The sequence below is a fragment of the Stegostoma tigrinum genome, chromosome 18 (genome assembly GCF_030684315.1).
Source record: "Stegostoma tigrinum isolate sSteTig4 chromosome 18, sSteTig4.hap1, whole genome shotgun sequence".
Taxonomy (NCBI): Eukaryota; Metazoa; Chordata; class Chondrichthyes; order Orectolobiformes; family Stegostomatidae; genus Stegostoma; species Stegostoma tigrinum.
The window spans coordinates 2,660,077-2,677,093 of record NC_081371.1 but is presented as its reverse complement, the minus strand read 5'-3'; the positions used below and the strand labels follow the sequence as shown (position 1 = coordinate 2,677,093).

Genomic DNA, 17,017 nt, shown 5'->3' with positions numbered 1-17,017 from the left:
TTCCTCCAGCCCCACACTGTATTGACTCTGACTCCAGCACCTGCAGTTCTTGCTATCTCCGACATTTTGATTGCATTCATCTCTTAACATACTGGAAGTCAGAAGGTTTTAAGATCATTTAGCATCTGCTGGTGTGCACTGTTTGCAATAATTTTACATTGTATTGAGGAGGAGGGAGGATGCAGAGGGTGTGGATGAAGTATGATGTGAAGGACAGTCATTGCATCTTGTCTGTTCGGTCAGCTGTTATCTCAATCCCAGGCCAGTCAGTGATATACTAAACAATACAATACTACTTTTTTTAGTAACAAATTTATTTACAAAATGCAGTCGTGCATTTAGCTGTTTTGTATTTAATAGCTCCAAGTCCCAGCAGTCTCTCTCAAGAATGCCTTTAGCTCCTTAATAAAACAATACTCTTCAGCTCTGTATTTCAATATAATTAATATTCCAATAACATGTACACATGTATTTGTAATTCATGTGGTTCACTGTAATAAAAATGAGCTTGTTTCCTTTAGCTTGACCGTTGAGGTAGAGACACACTGTTAGGTAGTACACACCATTTGTTGTTGCTGTTGTAAAAGTCCCAACTAATAATCCAACATTGACCATCAGAATTCCTAGAAACATTGCATAATAGTAGAGCATGTACATTACAGATTTGAAATGATTGATGCAATGGATTCATTAAATAAAAGAAATAGTTGCCACAGTCTTACCAGACTATAGGACTGCTCTCTCGTTAGAGAGATAGTCGGCTGCTGGTGGTTTAACCTGACGGTCCCCACACCTCAGGCAAGGTGAGAGTTTGAGAAGGAGAGTCCTTCCTCAGCCAGCACAGGAACTTAGCCCACACTGTTAGTGTCACTGTACATCACAAACCAACTGTCTATTCAACTGAACTAAATTGTCCCCTGAGCAGATACGTTATTGAGAGTGGTATGGTTGTTGTGTAAGAAAAGGAAAGAGGTGTTCTACATTCATTTATACCCAATTATAAGAATTTGAATTTTACCAGTCTTATCTCATTTTCTCTGATCTGCTGTATTCCAATCATCTTTAACCACTTGTTATTCCAAAGAAGTGGGGTACTTAGTGTATTCAAGTAGGAATTGAACACATCAGCCAATGCATTAAACAAGCACACAGGAATTCATTCCAAAAGCAATGTATTGCAGATGAAGCATATCTGAACTAAAAACAGAAAACACTGGGCGGGCTGGGACAGAATCGGTAGAGAGAGAAACAGGGGCACCATTTCTGAGACCATTTGTCACAGGAAGGATTGCAGGAGAAGAGGTGGATTGAGTCCTGGAAGAGGTAAATGTTTCACTCCAAACAGAATTCTGGACAAAACAAAAATCATATCAACTTTCTCAATGTCTAGAAACAAAATACTGCTTCTGATCAGTGCCTGTTTTCCTTGTTGAACACATTCCCACACTGTTTTATAATTTAGAGTGCCTCTTTAGTGCAAGAGACAATGTGCCTTTTCTCTGGGTTGTCAACCTGCTCACTAACATTGATTATCAGCCTTAAAGCAATTACATTAGCAAAAATATTTTTAATTTATTGCTCAGTAATCATTTTGAAGACAAATATCTTTCTTAAAGAAAATCTAGATCTGACATTCGCTAAAATGGTTTCAATATGCAGCCAAAACCAGATTGAAAGGCACACAGTTTCCATAATGTATTTTTTCTGATGTTCATATTCTGTGCTTTTTGAGGTTGGGGGAAGAATTTTTTGTTTCAAAATATTCTTCTTTACCTTCAAATTTCTTTCCTAATAATGTCTTCACATTTTAGAGCAGGTTATCACTTCTGAGTGGGTACATAATAGGAAGGGTTTCAAGGTAAATGGGCCAAATGCTGGCAAATGGGAGTAGGTCAGAATGGGATGTCTGGTCAGTGTGGATGAGTTGGACTGAAGGGTCTATTTCTGTTCTGTATGACTCTGTGTCTCTCTGAGATTGATAGGCAACACTAGGTGAAAAGATGTTGAGATTGTGCTCGAGATAAACTTAAATCGTTAAGCTAAGTGCTTACTTTAGTCACCATATCTGCTGATGATTTGCCTGTGTTTGTGTGGAAGGCAAGTGTGCAGTTAGCCCATGACACTACTGACTCTTGCTGGAGTACTATACTGAAGGGCAACGGATGCTGATCGTTGCTGGGTACTGTGTGAAGGGGTAGGGGTTGCTGACATTGCTGGGTACTGTGTGAAGGGAGAGGGGTTGCTGACATTACTGGGTACTGTGTGAAGGGGTAGGGGTTGCTGACATTGCTGGGTACTGTGTGAAGGGAGAGGGGTTGCTGACATTGCTGGGTACTGTGTGAAGGGAGAGGGGTTGCTGACATTACTGGGTACTGTGTGAAGGGGGAGGGGTTGCTGACATTACTGGGTACTGTGTGAAGGGGAAGGGGTTGCTGACATTGCTGGGGTACTATGTGAAGTGGAGGGGTTGCTGACATTGCTGGGGTACTGTGTGAAGGGGGAAGGGTTGCTGACATTGCTGGGGTACTGTGTGAAGAGGAGGGGTTGCTGACATTGCTGGGTACTGTGTGAAGAGGAGGGGTTGCTGACATTGCTGGGTACTGTGTGAAGGGGGAGGGGTTGCTGACATTGCTGGGCTTACAGTTTCAAGGTTACTTTGCAGTCTTTGAAAATAACATTTCTTCACGTATTACTCCTCTCCAAGTATTAACTTTTGGGCCAATCCAAAGCTCAACCTTATTTTCAGCAGGAATGAAGCGAACAAATTTGTAGATAGTGCCTGGTGGAAGGAGAGATCTCCAGGAGCACATTTCCACTTGCTCTTCGCCTCAGGGTGTCAAAGCCAGTGATTATTCTCATTGAAAATCCTGGGGAGATTTGAGATTGAAGTGTGGAGTTGCTTTTCTCGGTTGACATTGGATCTGTGTGGGCGAGCATTGTTTATTGAGGGTGTAAGGCAAGTTTCAGCATTGCCTGAAAGCTCATTACTAGAGATCACCTATCATTGACTATTGTTGTATCCAGCCCTAAAAGTGAATCTCTTTGAAGTATGGAAATATCCTTAGTAGCAGTCTAAGCATGAATCCTTGGTTAAGCAAATGGAGTTGTTGACCGTAAAATTTCCCTAAAAGTCATCTTGTCTAGTCCTAAGCACATTGGTTTCTGCCCTACTGGATTCCCACCTGCTCCACTTTATATTTACCTCTAACCCCTCTGCAGTAAGTTGTTATTGCCCTGAACTAAGATAGGCACAATAGCTTGAAGAGTTTGAACTACACGGCAACCCTGACCTCACAATAACAGCTTACCCACTGCACAGGGCTAGTTACAAGAGACAACAAGGTGCTTTTGAATGTTGCCGTGTAGCTAACTTGCTGCAGCCCTATCAAGAAATTTCAAGTTGATGGCCATAACTTCACGCTTTTCTATTTCTTTTTCCGCCCCTACCTCTTAATCAAAAATCAGTTATGTGCATGGTCACTCCTTATTTTGGGAGCCACTTTGGCTGTGAGATCATTCACCAGTGTCGTACCCTGCATGGGCTGTCCAACATTATAGTTTAGCTTCTTGCCTTATTTTGGGTGACTCTTTGCTGTAGTAACGATTCTGCTTTCTGTTACCTCTCGGTTCCTCCACACCCCCTCCTGTTACAACGTTGGTTTAAACAAAAATTTAAACAGGGTCCACATCAGGCCTGTCGGCCACCCCACCTGCTTCGCTGCCTGGTTCCCTGAGTTGTGTCAAAACGTTGCAGAAATCACCCGGTAGTCAGCCACGAGAGAGGAAATCATCATCCTCATCATCCGAAGACCGGAATAAGATGGTAAGCAAGAGGTCCTTCTCCCTCTCCCTTGTGTAAGTGCAGTGAGGGGCTGAGATAACGAATTGGGGTGTTTACACAGATAAGGGGGAGTTGGGAGATGTGTGACGAAGGATTTGAAGGATAGCAATCATGGCTGTGAGCTTTTCTGTGCTGGGAAGGGAGAGATTGTTCAGGGATGCCTAGTCCTGGCTGCCCTCCTGGCCAGCAGGTGACATGGGTGTGGATTGTTTGGTAGGAGCAGAGGCATATTTTTGGTTGGGGAAGCCTAATGGTGAGAAAGAGAGCTATCAAGGCAGGAAGGATGAAGGGGATGGTAGGAAGATGACATTGGATGGAAGAGATATATTTCTGATGGCTTTTCTGCTGATGTTAATTGTGATTCTGCCCAATCCCTTTGCCGTTGATACTGTGGGGTTTACATTGTGCCAGATCACAAAATAGGTTCAGAGGATGCAGAATGTCCTTTAGGTTCCTGAATAATACCAACACTACTATTTAGATGTTAGCGAGTACATTATCCAGGGCAAAATTGTCCGAACATCACAGTAACTTGTCCATTCTCTTGAGCATCTCCGTCCATTGAGGGAAGGTGCACATCTTGTTGCCAGATTTCCTGAAGGATACCCAAGACATCAAGTATAGAGTAGAGTGATCAGAACTTTGACCTTGGGTCTTGAGAAATCACAGAGGCACTTCCTTGTTTCGCTGCATTTTGCAACATGGTTTTACTTGACAGTGGTTGGAATGGGGCCCACTTGAAAGACTTAATGTGAATGATATGTTACAACAGGAGAGTCAGAAAAACAAGTAGAACTTGCGGTGTGAATGGTGCTGAATTCACAGTACAATTTTTAACCTGGGTATTTTTTTCCCTGCTATTTACAATGGTTTCTGCTTTGTAGAAAACTCTGGGTCGAAGGGACTCCAGTGACGACTGGGAAATTTCAGAAGGTCAGATCACATTGGGTCAAAGGATAGGATCGGGCTCATTTGGAACAGTGTACAAGGGAAAGTGGCATGGTATGTAATGTGGCAAGGTTCTCACTGTTCTTGGGTACATACGTGGTGGATGGTATTTAGCTATTTGATTGGATTTGGTGTTGGGCCACTGGAATGCTATGGATTGTGTTGCAGCACCTTTGAGGGTCCAGAACTCTAAGAAGCTGCAGTTCAGGTTCAGTCAAGCTGGTTACACTCCAGACCCCCTCCACGGTGAGTTCATGCAGTGTGTTGCAGCTTTAACCATTTGGCATCATCATTGCCACAGCCACAGATGATATTTCTCGCAAGAAAAAAGGGGGTGGATTGTGGAAAATGAGTATCACCTCTGCACCCTAAAAGCCAGTCTTAAAAAAAAGCAGTGTATTTTGTTCAGCCACCAACATTGTAAGTGGGTGAGACTTGTTTGACCAGCTCTGGGTGGTACAATGACCAAAACCGAAGATTGTTTATTGAGTAAAGAGCATTTAGCCCATGGTCATTCTGTCTCCTTTGTTCCCAATCCAGATGCAACTGTCTTGGATATGTTTCAAGGTGCATTGGTCTGAGACCAGTAAGGAATGCTTAGTGCCCCTTGCACACCACCATAGTTCCCAAAAACAGCATTGTGCATGAGTTTTTGTAAACTTCCCACAATGCATGTTTGGTCAGATCAGACTGAGATGGATGGATGTTTCCTAATGGTATCAAGCGATGTCAATCAAATGTGGGGAAAAAGGAGCTGGGTATAAATCTAATTGAGAGGTGGAATAGGCTCATACTCTTATGGCAGGGTGCTTGAGAAAAAAATTGTTGGATAGCTCAACTTGTGTTCTAGGGCCTGACTGGCAAAAATTTCCAAAACACAACTTTATCCTCTATCATCATGAAGGTGCTGATGAGGAGTCGATGCTCGGTGGCAATCTGCAAGGGTCACCTCTTGAAACATTGCCAGATCCATGAATTTGGAAAAGCCTTGGGGTCATGTGTTTCACGCCAGCCTTCTCCTTGGCCTCCTTTTGAAGGTCTTGGCTTCAGCCTGAGAACGCCTGTTTGGATGCTGGGTGTATCTTATTGTCAGTAATTCACCATGGCAGCTAATGCCAACAGACCTTATTGGCACTAGAGAGGCCACCAAAGGCTGAGCCTGATCCTGGACTGGCACAAGTTCTGTATGAGCTCACTTTACGAAAGGGTGTGACTGGACAGAGCTCTTCATCTCTCCATCCCTTTTCCCCTCTGCCTGGGAGCCTCCAACCTCCTTGAGATAAGCACATTTTGACCTCAATCATTGTTAGGTTACTGAGTAACTGAAGGGAAAAACTGTCAACTGTTAGGGGAGTATGATTCTGTTTAGGCTAATTAACTTGTAGAATGAACCAATTCTGTTGTTGTGCTGCCACATGCTATAAAATGCTGTTTGTCCACAGGGGATGTTGCCGTGAAGATGCTGAATGTTACAGCTCCGACACCTCAACAGCTACAAGCCTTTAAGAATGAAGTGGGAGTCCTCAGGTAAGAGGATCATGGCGAAATTCTGAAAGCCAGCCTTTCAATCAATCAGCAGACCGTGAGTGAAATATTGGAAAACTGTTGATGAAAATTGTACAGGCGATGTGCAATCCCATTGCACCCCCAGCACCCCCCTCGTTGATATCTGACAATCTCTGCCAAAATTAGGGGAGCTGTTCCATAGGCTCTTCACCAACACTAGTTGACAGTCATCATCACAGAATCAAACCTTAGCCGATCGTGATGACTCAATGTCTTATACAAATAGGAGGATGAACCCTGAAGATATGGTGGCCAAGGAGGGAGTCCTCAAAATTAACTGCTGACCCCATGATATCTTGTGGTATCAGGCCAAGCATGAGCATGAAAACCACCTGCTGATTCCCACCTACCTACCCCTTCCTCAGCTGATGAGTCCATCTTGAATAGCATTTTGGAAGAAGTGCTGAGGGTAGCAAAGGCAGAGAATGTGCTCTGGGTAGGGGACACCAATGTCCATCAATGACAGCAGCTCAATAGCACCCCTATTATCCAAGAGGCTTGAAGAACAAAATCAGCAGAAAGGTAGTTACAATTGAAGTGCCAATCCAGGGAGAAAACAGTCCAGGATTCCATCTGTGCAGAAACAGCATGCTAAAGACAGAGCTAGGTGACTCCACAACCAGTGCTCAGATCCAAGCTCTACAATTGAACCACCTCTAGCCAAGCATTGGGTGGTCATCAAATGACTGATTGGAGCACCCGGCGCCACGTACATCCCAGTCCACAGTACTGGTGCCCAGAATATCAATGCAAAAAAAAACACTGAAATGTGTGCATTAATTTTCAGGCTGAGCTGCAGAGTAATTGAAGCCTTCTCCAGAGGTGCCCATCATCACAGCCTTTAAACCAATTTAGTTCACTCCACATCATGTTGGGAAACAGATGAGCATACTTAATATAGCAATGGGCAACACCTCAGCGTTAATCCTGAAGAGTGTCTTGGAAAATTGCCAAGCTATGTCCTGTACATAAGAATAACAAATGCAATTTGAACAATTATGAACCCATCCTATGTGTCTCCATCAATATTAAAGTGATGGGTCGTGCCTTCATTCTGCAGGGACATGTAGTTTCTGATCTCATTATAGCCTTGATCCAAACATGGTCAAATGGTCTGACTCCTGGAGGTGATGCGGCAGTGACTGCCCTTGACATCAAGGCTGCCTTTAACCACTACTGGCATAACGGAGCCTTGGCGAAACTAAGGTCACCTTGTGAAAAAACTGTTGGTTGGAATCATGCCTAGCAGAAAGGTAGATGGTTGCAGTTATTAGAGCCCCTGACCTACAGGTTCCTCTTCATGTCACTCTTCATCATGATTTATTCTATACCAATGTTCCTTCACTGTCACTGGGTCAAAATCCTGGAATTCCCTCCCTGTTAACATTCTGGGTCTATCTACGCCAAATGGACTGCAACAGTTCGAGGAGGCCTTTTCTCCCAATAGCCCATGGTGAATGGTCACTCTGTCTCCACCATAGACACAGGGTGGCAGCAGTGTGCACCGGCTATAAGGTACACTACAGCAGCTCATCATTATTCCTTTGAAAGCTCGCGTGACTTCCAAACCCACAAGCTCTGCCACGCTGAAGAATTGAAAACAATTGATGCATGCCAGGGCAGTATCTGCAAGTTCCCCACAAAGTCCTAAACCATCCATTGTTGTGACAAAAATACTGTCTAACTAACCTGGATCTCCTTCCCTAACATCACCTGGGTGTAGCTGTCCCAGATGAACTGTAGCAGTTCAAGGAAGTGGTTCGCTGTCATGTTCTCATGGAAAATTAGGGATGGACAAGCAAAGCAGATGTTACCAGCTATTCCCATATTCCATGAGTGAATCATAAAATATGGATGAGATAATGGCATTTGAGGTATATGAGGTCTGATGTCATTCAAACAATATGGTTGGAATGCTTTGTCTACTTTGATACATCGTCGTTCAGTCCTTTAAGAGCACATCATTTGAACTTCCCATACATGACATCAAACACAGCCTGCAGGAACGGTCCTGTGAGTGGTGTTAATTATAAAGGATCTGTCCTCTGCCCTGTAAGTTTCATAGTCCCATCTATTTACTCTTCATGGTCCTGAAAGTGGTAATCATAGAAACAGACCTAGGCTGTGAAGTATGAGAGGGTTATTTGACTGGAAGGCACCAGAACCAAGTCCAGCCATGTTCATGTCCAGTGTCTATACATATACGTACACGTAGCTCCCTAAGTTGGGGTGAAAACCTGGCTCTCTTTCCACATTGGCCTAATATCAGCTGCAGATCTATTGAGGCCAAATACACATCTAAATACTGTTGTGTCTGGTTTTTGGTTTCATTTGAGGGGAACAGTAATTAATATTGACAACAAAATAAATTGTTTTCATTGTTTTCTATTCATTTTGGTTGACTTGTGCTGAAGCTTTGAGTGCCGATGAAATTGGAATGGCAGAGCCTGATGAGCGAGCTTTGTAGTGTCTCCATTTCTCATGGATCCTGAAGCAGCATTGTGTGATAAATGCACCACTTGCTGGGGGACAGTGTTTATGGCCATAGCCCACTGTATTTATGGCCCAGTCTGATCCCACTTTCCAGCCTGATGCCACTTTGCAGCATTTGGCCTATAATCGTGCAGGTTAAAGCCTTTGAGGTGCATGTACAGACACTTTTTTGAATGAGTCATGGTTTCTGCCTGTCCTCCCTTTTCAGGCCAGGAATTCCAGACCCCAACTATAAAAACTTGCCGCCTCTCTCCTACCTTTCCTCATCTCCTCCCTAATCTTTTAACCAATCACCTTAAATCTGTGACCTCTAGTCAGTGACCTCGCTGCTCAGGTAAATAAACCCTTCCCATCCAGTCTATCCATGCGCCTGTACATATCAAATCCTCCCTCAGCCTCCTCTATTCCAAGGAGAACAATTGCAATTTATTCAATCCCTTCACATAGCTTCATTTTTCTAATTGTGGCAGCTTCCCCATTAATCTTCTCTGTACTCTCTCTAAAGCAGTGACATCCAATCTGTAATGGGGTAACAGATGCTGCACAAAGTACTTGCTGGCCACCTGCCAGGTAAAAGGACCAAGCCTGTGCTGGTCACAGATGAAATATAGACCATTATTAAACCCTGCTTCCTGACATGGATTCAGAAGGTTTGGCCAGGATCCCTTTTAGAGTGGCTGCAATTAGTCAGCCGTTTTCAGGCAAACCCACATTCCTGCGCTGATCATTCAGTCAACCTCCTGAAGCCATATTGTGTTTAGGCATTTTGAATAATCACTTCGAAAGAAGTAGCCAGACTGCTCATCTTCTCAAGCTCCATGTGAGGTACTGTTGAAGCATTTTCAACCATAAATCACTGAAGTTGGTAGAAAGTATCTTGCCTTTCCGTGAGATGGATGTTTATGGTCTGAACACGACACCTGTTCATGAATCCCTTGCGAAAGGATGCTTGACCTATCCTCATTTGTCATCCAGATTGATGACTTGGAGGCTGTGAAATATGGTCCTGCTCCTTCTGTTGACATTGCTCCCTCCAGAGCTCCCATCTTTCTATCTGAAGTGCCTGAATCTCTACACACAGGGCGAGTCACATTGGGAATTGCAGCTTCATCAGCTTAACAGTCAGCAGAAACCGATAAAAAATGCTGCTACTTTCACTGTGAAGACAGGAGTGTGATACTTGATGTGAAACATTTTTGTTTGGTAATAGTATCTTGCAATCAAATAATGATTACAGCAAAGAAATAGTCTCTTCATGTTTCTATTTGCAAGAACAACTTGCTTAGCCCCACTCCAGCCACATCTTCGCCAAACCTTCTCCTTCCAATGGCTATCCACTTCCCTTCTAGGATGCTATAATCCACCGTAGTGCAATCCAGATTTAACCAGTTTTAGCTAAAGGAAAATATTTTTTCTCTCGTTGCCATTGTTTCTTCTGTCCCTTATATCAGTGTACCCAGGTTCTTGCTCCTTCCACAAGAGGGCATTGTTCCTCCCTATCTACTCTCTTGAAAGCTGTGATGATTCACCTGTATCGACTCTCCTCTCGACCATCTCCCAGGAGAACAGCCCCCCCAGCTTCTCTATATTCGCACATCACAGAAATCCCTCATGCCTGGAACCATTCTGGTAGATCTTTTCTACTTCCTCTTTTTGAAACCTTCATATCTTCCCTGAAATGTGCAAGTCGGAACTGGGTGTGACACCTCACTGGAGGCTGACCTGTTGTTTTGTGAAGGTTCACCATACTGTCCTTGCTGTTGTGCATCGAGTACTAAGGCTGCGTCTGTGTGGCCAACATCAGCTCCAGGTGAAGCACTGCACACACGTATGCACAATCAAAACATTACTGTTCAACTTTCACCAACAGCAAAGCACCATATCCTAAAAATGAATCAAAGTCAGAATATATTGGGCCAGGGGTATTTATGTACATTAATGATGAATGGTTCTAGAAGGCTTCAAATCCTTTTTTGTGCCGAAGGAATTTACATCAAAATTCTCCCCCCTCCTATATGCAGCCTAACTGTACAAAATATTTTAAAAAACATGAAACCAATTAGGAATCAAAAAGTACCACAAAGGCATGGTGTCTCAGTGGTTAGAACTGCTGACTCACAGCACCAGGGAATCAGGTTGAATTCCAGCCTCGGGTGACTGTCTGTGTGGACTTTGCACGTTCTCCCTGTGTCTGCAGGGGTTTCCTCCCACAGTCCAAAGATATGCAAGTTGGGGAAATGGCCATGCTAAATTTCCCATAGTGCCCAGTGATGTGCAGGCTAGGTGGGTTCGTCATGGGAAATGCGGGGGTCTGGGTGGGATGCTCTTTACATAGTCAGTGTGGACACAATGGGCCGAATAGCCTACTTCTACACTGTAGAGACTCTGTGATTCTCTGATCATTAGTTCAGATGGTTTCGGATACCATGCAGAGCACATATGATGTTAGATGTGTCACAGCATGGTTCAGCATCCATTGTCTGGTTTCCTATGGGAATGGGCCATGTGAACTGGAGCTGAGGATTTGGAGAGAAGGGAAAGCAGAACACAAAGATTAACATGAGAGTCTCTACTACAATCAGACCCCTTCCTCAACTCAACATTAGTGTTGCGCTCAGTACTTTTTAATTAAAGCAATAAAAAGACGTTTTAACTGGATATATTGCTAATCCCAATGTATGCTGTATAATAGCTCTTGATTATATGTAAGGAATATACCTTTCTCAAAGCTGACTTCTAAAATTGAGATTTGTTGCTTCCCTCTCTTCAATTTACTGTTAATGGTATTTCTTGACTTTCCAAGACTGTAGATTCTACCAGTGTGTTTCTGGTTGAGTTACCAGTTCTGGTTGGCCTTATTCGCTGGGGGTCCATCATGTCATGCTGCCCTACCTAGTCCTACCTACTTCCTATCTCCAGTATCATCATGACTGATTACATTTTCACAGTGAAAGTTAAAAGAAAACATTTGTTTAAAAACTGCCTCTATATAATTGTTCTGGGTTGCTCACAGCTGTATCCAGGAGATGAATCTTCAGTCTCAGGGCAGTCCTGGAGGGTTGGCATAACTGCTTGCTATGCCCAGTAATGGCAGCCACTTCCTTTATTGTACTATGTGGCTGTAGAATGACATGTTCATGTTCCCCTATCAAAGCAGTACAATTCCATGGTATTTCCAAAGGAATATTTTCATCAGGATTTTGCCACTAGGGCTAGCACCTGTGGTTGTTTCACATGAGCTGGGTATCCCATTGTGTGTGTGGGTACATGTTTGGTTTTAACTATCAAGCCCAGTCAATATTTGCTCTTGAGGGTCTGGCATAAATGGCTGCTTGGCTGAAAAGATAAAGAGGAAATTGGGCAAATCAAAACCGTGACCAAAGTTTAAACAGCTTAATATTTAAAGGCAGCTGGGGTGAATTTTTGACACTCATAGCCAGTTGTCCACACTCTATAACTCTCATGTCCTCAATACTTAGACACTTAGATGCTAGGAGGCTATCTCATCTCTTTTTTGCACTGGTGTTGTTTGGTAGATGATGAATTAATATACTTTATCGTTCCCTGTCTAGAAAAACCCGGCATGTGAACATCCTCCTATTTATGGGTTACACAACAAAGCCTCAGCTTGCCATCGTGACGCAGTGGTGTGAGGGTTCCAGTCTGTATCACCACCTTCACATCATCGAGACCAAGTTTGAGATGATCAAGCTCATCGACATTGCCCGCCAGACTGCCCAGGGCATGGAGTAAGTCCCGAGGTTTTACCGCTAACCAGAGGAACCTGTGTGAGTGTGTGAACCACAGGCACAGTTATCTTTGTAGCTGAGTGGGTAACTATTCCTGTCCCCACCGGCCCTTGGGTAAAGTTCATACTTCTGACATAGCCCAGGTCTAGTTTCTACAGACACTTCTGTTGCACCCTTACAAATTCAGTGATGCCTGTGGGCTACGTCACCCTCCCTGTTGGTATACCTCACTACTCCCCAAGAGAGGGGGTCGCAAACTGAGTAAATATCAGAGCTCTATGTCCCTGGGTCCGCCCAGTAAAATGTACCGAATATGTGCGTTAGATGTATTGCCATTCCTCCTTTAGACCAGTCTCATGCCACACGTCGACTAAATTAGATATTAATAAGGACTGTTCTTTTTCACAGCTACCTACATGCGAAGTCCATTATCCACAGAGACCTGAAGAGTAATAGTATCCTTTTGTACTTGGTGTGTGAGCAGTGAGGCGGTAGGTGTTTGGCTGCCAATGGGTAAACTTTCCCTGATGGCACAGATGGCAAAGAGTGAGTGCCTGAAGCACCCAGCTGGTCGTGCTGGTTGTGAGCTGTGTTGGGAGCAAGGGCATTGGTGAGTAGACATCAGTGCCTCACGCCACATGGAGGAGTGAGTTAGTTCAGGTCTCTGTTTCAGATTAGTGTGCGCTGTGGCCTGTTGGAAAGATTGTGTGTGCCTGGATGTCAGGTGAAGACACAGCATGGCTTGGTTGTGATCCCATTCATGGAATAATAGTGTTGCAGCACTTAATGTCATGAGTCATTAAAAAATAATTTGCACGGTGGCTCATTGGTTAGCACTGCTCCCTCAAAGTACCAGGGAAACCCTTAGGTTCCAGCCTTGAGCAACTGTCTGTGTGACGTTTGTACATTCTCCCTGTGTCTGCATGGGTTTCCTCTGGGTACTCTGGTTTCCCCCCACAGTCCAAAGATGTGCAGCTTAGGTGGATTGGCCATGCCAAATTGCCCATAATGTTCAGGGATGAACAGGTTGGATGGGTTAGCCATGGAAATGGAGAGTTACAGGAATATGGTAAGGGTGTGTGTCTGGGTGGGATGCTGTTTGAAGAGTCGATGCGGATTTAATGGACCAAATGGCCTACTTTCACACTGTAGGGATTCATTGATTCTCTGAAATGGTAACACAAGATGAGGCCATTTGGACCATATTCCCAGACAATGCCAGTTTATCCACCGAGGCCATTTCCTGCTTTCTCACTTCCTATCACCTGAGCCAATCTGTTTATATTGCTTTTCAAATAACACAGTCTGTGTCTCAGCATTTCTGTTGGATCATCATTCCAGATTCTAATAACTGTGAGAAAGTAAGTTCTGTAAGTAGATTCCTCATTTTTCAGTGTAATCTGGGGCCACTTTCTATCAAATAGAAGAAGCAATCAATTTGAAAAATATTTTAGAACAAAACAGCCCAGCCTTTCCTGCTGTGCTGAATATCTTCATTGTTCCCTCTCTATGTCTCTGTGCTTTCCGCATTTGCGCAGTGCACCAGTTGTGACACAACCGTTTTCTACAAAATAAGCGCTTCCTTTCTGTTTTCTTTCTGTTTGACGAGATTTTTTTTTTGTCTATCATTGGGTATCTGCACCCTGCTCTACCTGTGGTTCTGTCCCTATCCCCTGACTCTCCCAGTGGTTGCAACTGACCCAGCCTTATCCCAGTCTCTCCACAACCATCATCCTCCTGGAAGCTGATATCTCCTCCTCCACACCCCACCCCATCTGTTCTCCCATGTCTGTTCCCCTTGCTCTTTTCACTTCACTTCCTTGTGCTTGACTCCCTGTGTTTGCCTGTTTCTTCCAAACATTCGTCAGCTATGATTAATTTAGTATCTTCAGAGATCAGTTACCTTGTGTAAGCACAGCTCCCTGTGGTACATCACTGTGGGAAACCCTCCACCTCCTGTCTCCTTGCTCACAGTCTCTCCTTCAAGTGCAGTGGTTTTTCAGACATTCTTTGTTTCCGTAGCCAGTTTGGGAAGCTCGTCAAATTCCGCCCGGAAATCCATTTAAACAACACCCAAAAGCAGAACTTGTTTCAGAAAGGCAGCAGGTCTGGCAGTGTACGTGGAGAGAATCAATCATAGAATGCCTACAGTGTGGAAACAGGCCCTTCGGCCCAACAAGTCCACACTGACCCTCGGAACGTCCCATCCAGACCCATCCCTCTATAACCCACCTAACCTACACATCCCTGGACGCTACGGGCAATTTAGCGCAGCCAATCCACCCTAACCTGCACATCTTTGGACTGTGGGAGGAAAGCTGAGCACCCGGAGGAAACCCACACAGACACGGGGAGAATGTGCAAACTCCACACAGTCACCTGAGGGTGAAATTGAACTTGAGTCCCTGGCGCAGTGAGGCAGCAGTGCTAACTACTTAGCCACCATCAGAAGAAAATGGGTCCACTTTCATTTGTCATTTATATGAATGATTTGGATGAGCCAATCTGTTTATATTGCTTTTTAAATAACACAGTCTGTGTCTCAGCATTTCTGTTGGATCATCATTCCAGATTCTAATAACTGTGAGAAAGTAAGTTCTGTAAGTAGATTCCTCATTTTTCAGTGTAATCTGGGGCCACTTTCTATCAAATAGAAGAAGCAATCAATTTGAAAAATATTTTAGAACAAAACAGCCCAGCCTTTCCTGGGCATGATTAATAAGTTTCTGGATGACACCAAATTTGGGGTTGTAGTGGAGAGTGACCTTGATCAATTGCGTCAATGGGCTGAGGCGTGGAATGTGGATTTTAATTTGGGAAAATGTGAGGTGTTGCATTTTGGTAGTACAAGCAAGGCCAGGACTTATACAATTGATAATAGGGCCTTGGTAGTGTTGTAGAACAGAGGGACTCAGGGTTCAGGCACACAGTTCTTTTAAAATTTTGTGTTACAGGTAGACCGGTTGGTTAAGGAGACATTTAGCTTGCCTTCATTGCTCAGACCTTTGAGTATAGAGTTTGGATGTCATTTTGAGGTTGTACAGGATGTTGGTGAGGCCTCTTCTGGAGAGCGTGCAGTTCTGGTTGCCCTGTTACAGACATATGTTATTAAATTGGGGAGAATTCAGAAAAGATTTACCTGGGAACAGAGCGTTTGAGTTTGAGATATAAAAATAGAATGGAAAGGCTGAATTTTTTTTTTCGCTGGAGCATAGGAGGTTGAGGGGTGACCTTACTGACCTTTATAAATCATGAGGGCCATAGATAAGAGGCATGCAGTCAAACATACCAGCTCAGCGAGCAAGTCTGCAACCTCATGGATAAGGTGAATAGCAAGGGTCTTTTCCCTCGGTTTGGGGTGCGTTCAGAGCTAGGGAGCATAGGATTTGGAGGGATGTGGGCCAAGCACAGGCAAGTGGGACTAGTTTAGTTTGGGAACATAGTCAACGTGGACTGGTTGGATCAAGAGGTCTGTTCCCATGCTGTATGACTATGATGATAACATGCACTTCTTTCCCCTCTGGGTTACCCTCTGAGCATTCAGTGAATAAATAGTTTTGTGCTGTCTGCTGCTACTGACCCATGGATTTCTACATAACCAGAAATTCATCCACAGTAATTCACTTTTGTATTGGTGACTTTTGGGCTTAGCTGATTGCTCGTCTGAAAGACCATCCTAACTGGCAGGTGAGCTGCTTGGAAAAGTGTCTTTTGCATTCGCACTTCGGGCAGTTTTGTTTTTTGTCATGTTTTCTGTTCCTTTACCCAAAATGTGTAGAGAATGTCTGAAACAAAAATAGAAATCGCTGGAGAAACTCAGCAGGTCTGGCAGTATCTGTGGAGAGTGGTACAAAGTTAACATTTCAGATCCCGTGATCCTTCTTCAGAACCTGGACTTAAAATGTTAACTCTGCTTTCTCTTCACCGATGCTGCCAGACCTGCTGAGTTTCTCCAGTTTCCATTGTTGTTTCAGATGTTCAGCATCCGCAGTTCTTCTGTTTTATTTTAGAGTTGAGGATGTCCTCGGACATCAACATTTAAACTGTTTAAATGAGTTGGGGCGTATTTGCTTTAAGTTTGAGAGAGTCAGGGTGCAATATTGAAATTTAAGCCTTTTGTTAATTGCGATGGACTTTGCACTTGGGGGAGCTGCATTATGCACTTTCATGTCTCTGAGTTCTTTGACTCCACTCAAAGATATTTTTCTACATGAAGACCTGACGGTGAAGATTGGAGATTTTGGCTTGGCAACAGTAAAGTCACGGTGGAGTGGTTCCCATCAGTTTGAGCAGTTGTCTGGTTCTATCCTGTGGATGGTGAGTGTGCAACTGTATCTAAAGGTTGGCCGTGAATCCGGATGTTAGAATTTGGTGCGCTGTGAGAGTTGTGTGTACACACTGGCTGTACAGTTGTATCAGT

General features: G+C 43.9%; 1 protein-coding gene across 2 annotated transcripts in view; it reads left to right on the top strand.

The window, feature by feature from the left end:
- braf (B-Raf proto-oncogene, serine/threonine kinase) overlaps window positions 1-17,017 on the top strand; it is a 103,661-nt gene that overhangs the window by 74,880 nt on the left and 11,764 nt on the right. For both annotated transcript variants that reach the window (XM_048549172.2, XM_048549171.2), the window contains 6 exons: window positions 3,681-3,823; window positions 4,726-4,843; window positions 6,232-6,316; window positions 12,421-12,597; window positions 13,006-13,052; window positions 16,796-16,914. In XM_048549172.2, coding sequence (XP_048405129.1) covers window positions 3,681-3,823; window positions 4,726-4,843; window positions 6,232-6,316; window positions 12,421-12,597; window positions 13,006-13,052; window positions 16,796-16,914 — 689 coding nt within the window. The remainder of the gene's footprint in view (window positions 1-3,680; window positions 3,824-4,725; window positions 4,844-6,231; window positions 6,317-12,420; window positions 12,598-13,005; window positions 13,053-16,795; window positions 16,915-17,017) is intronic.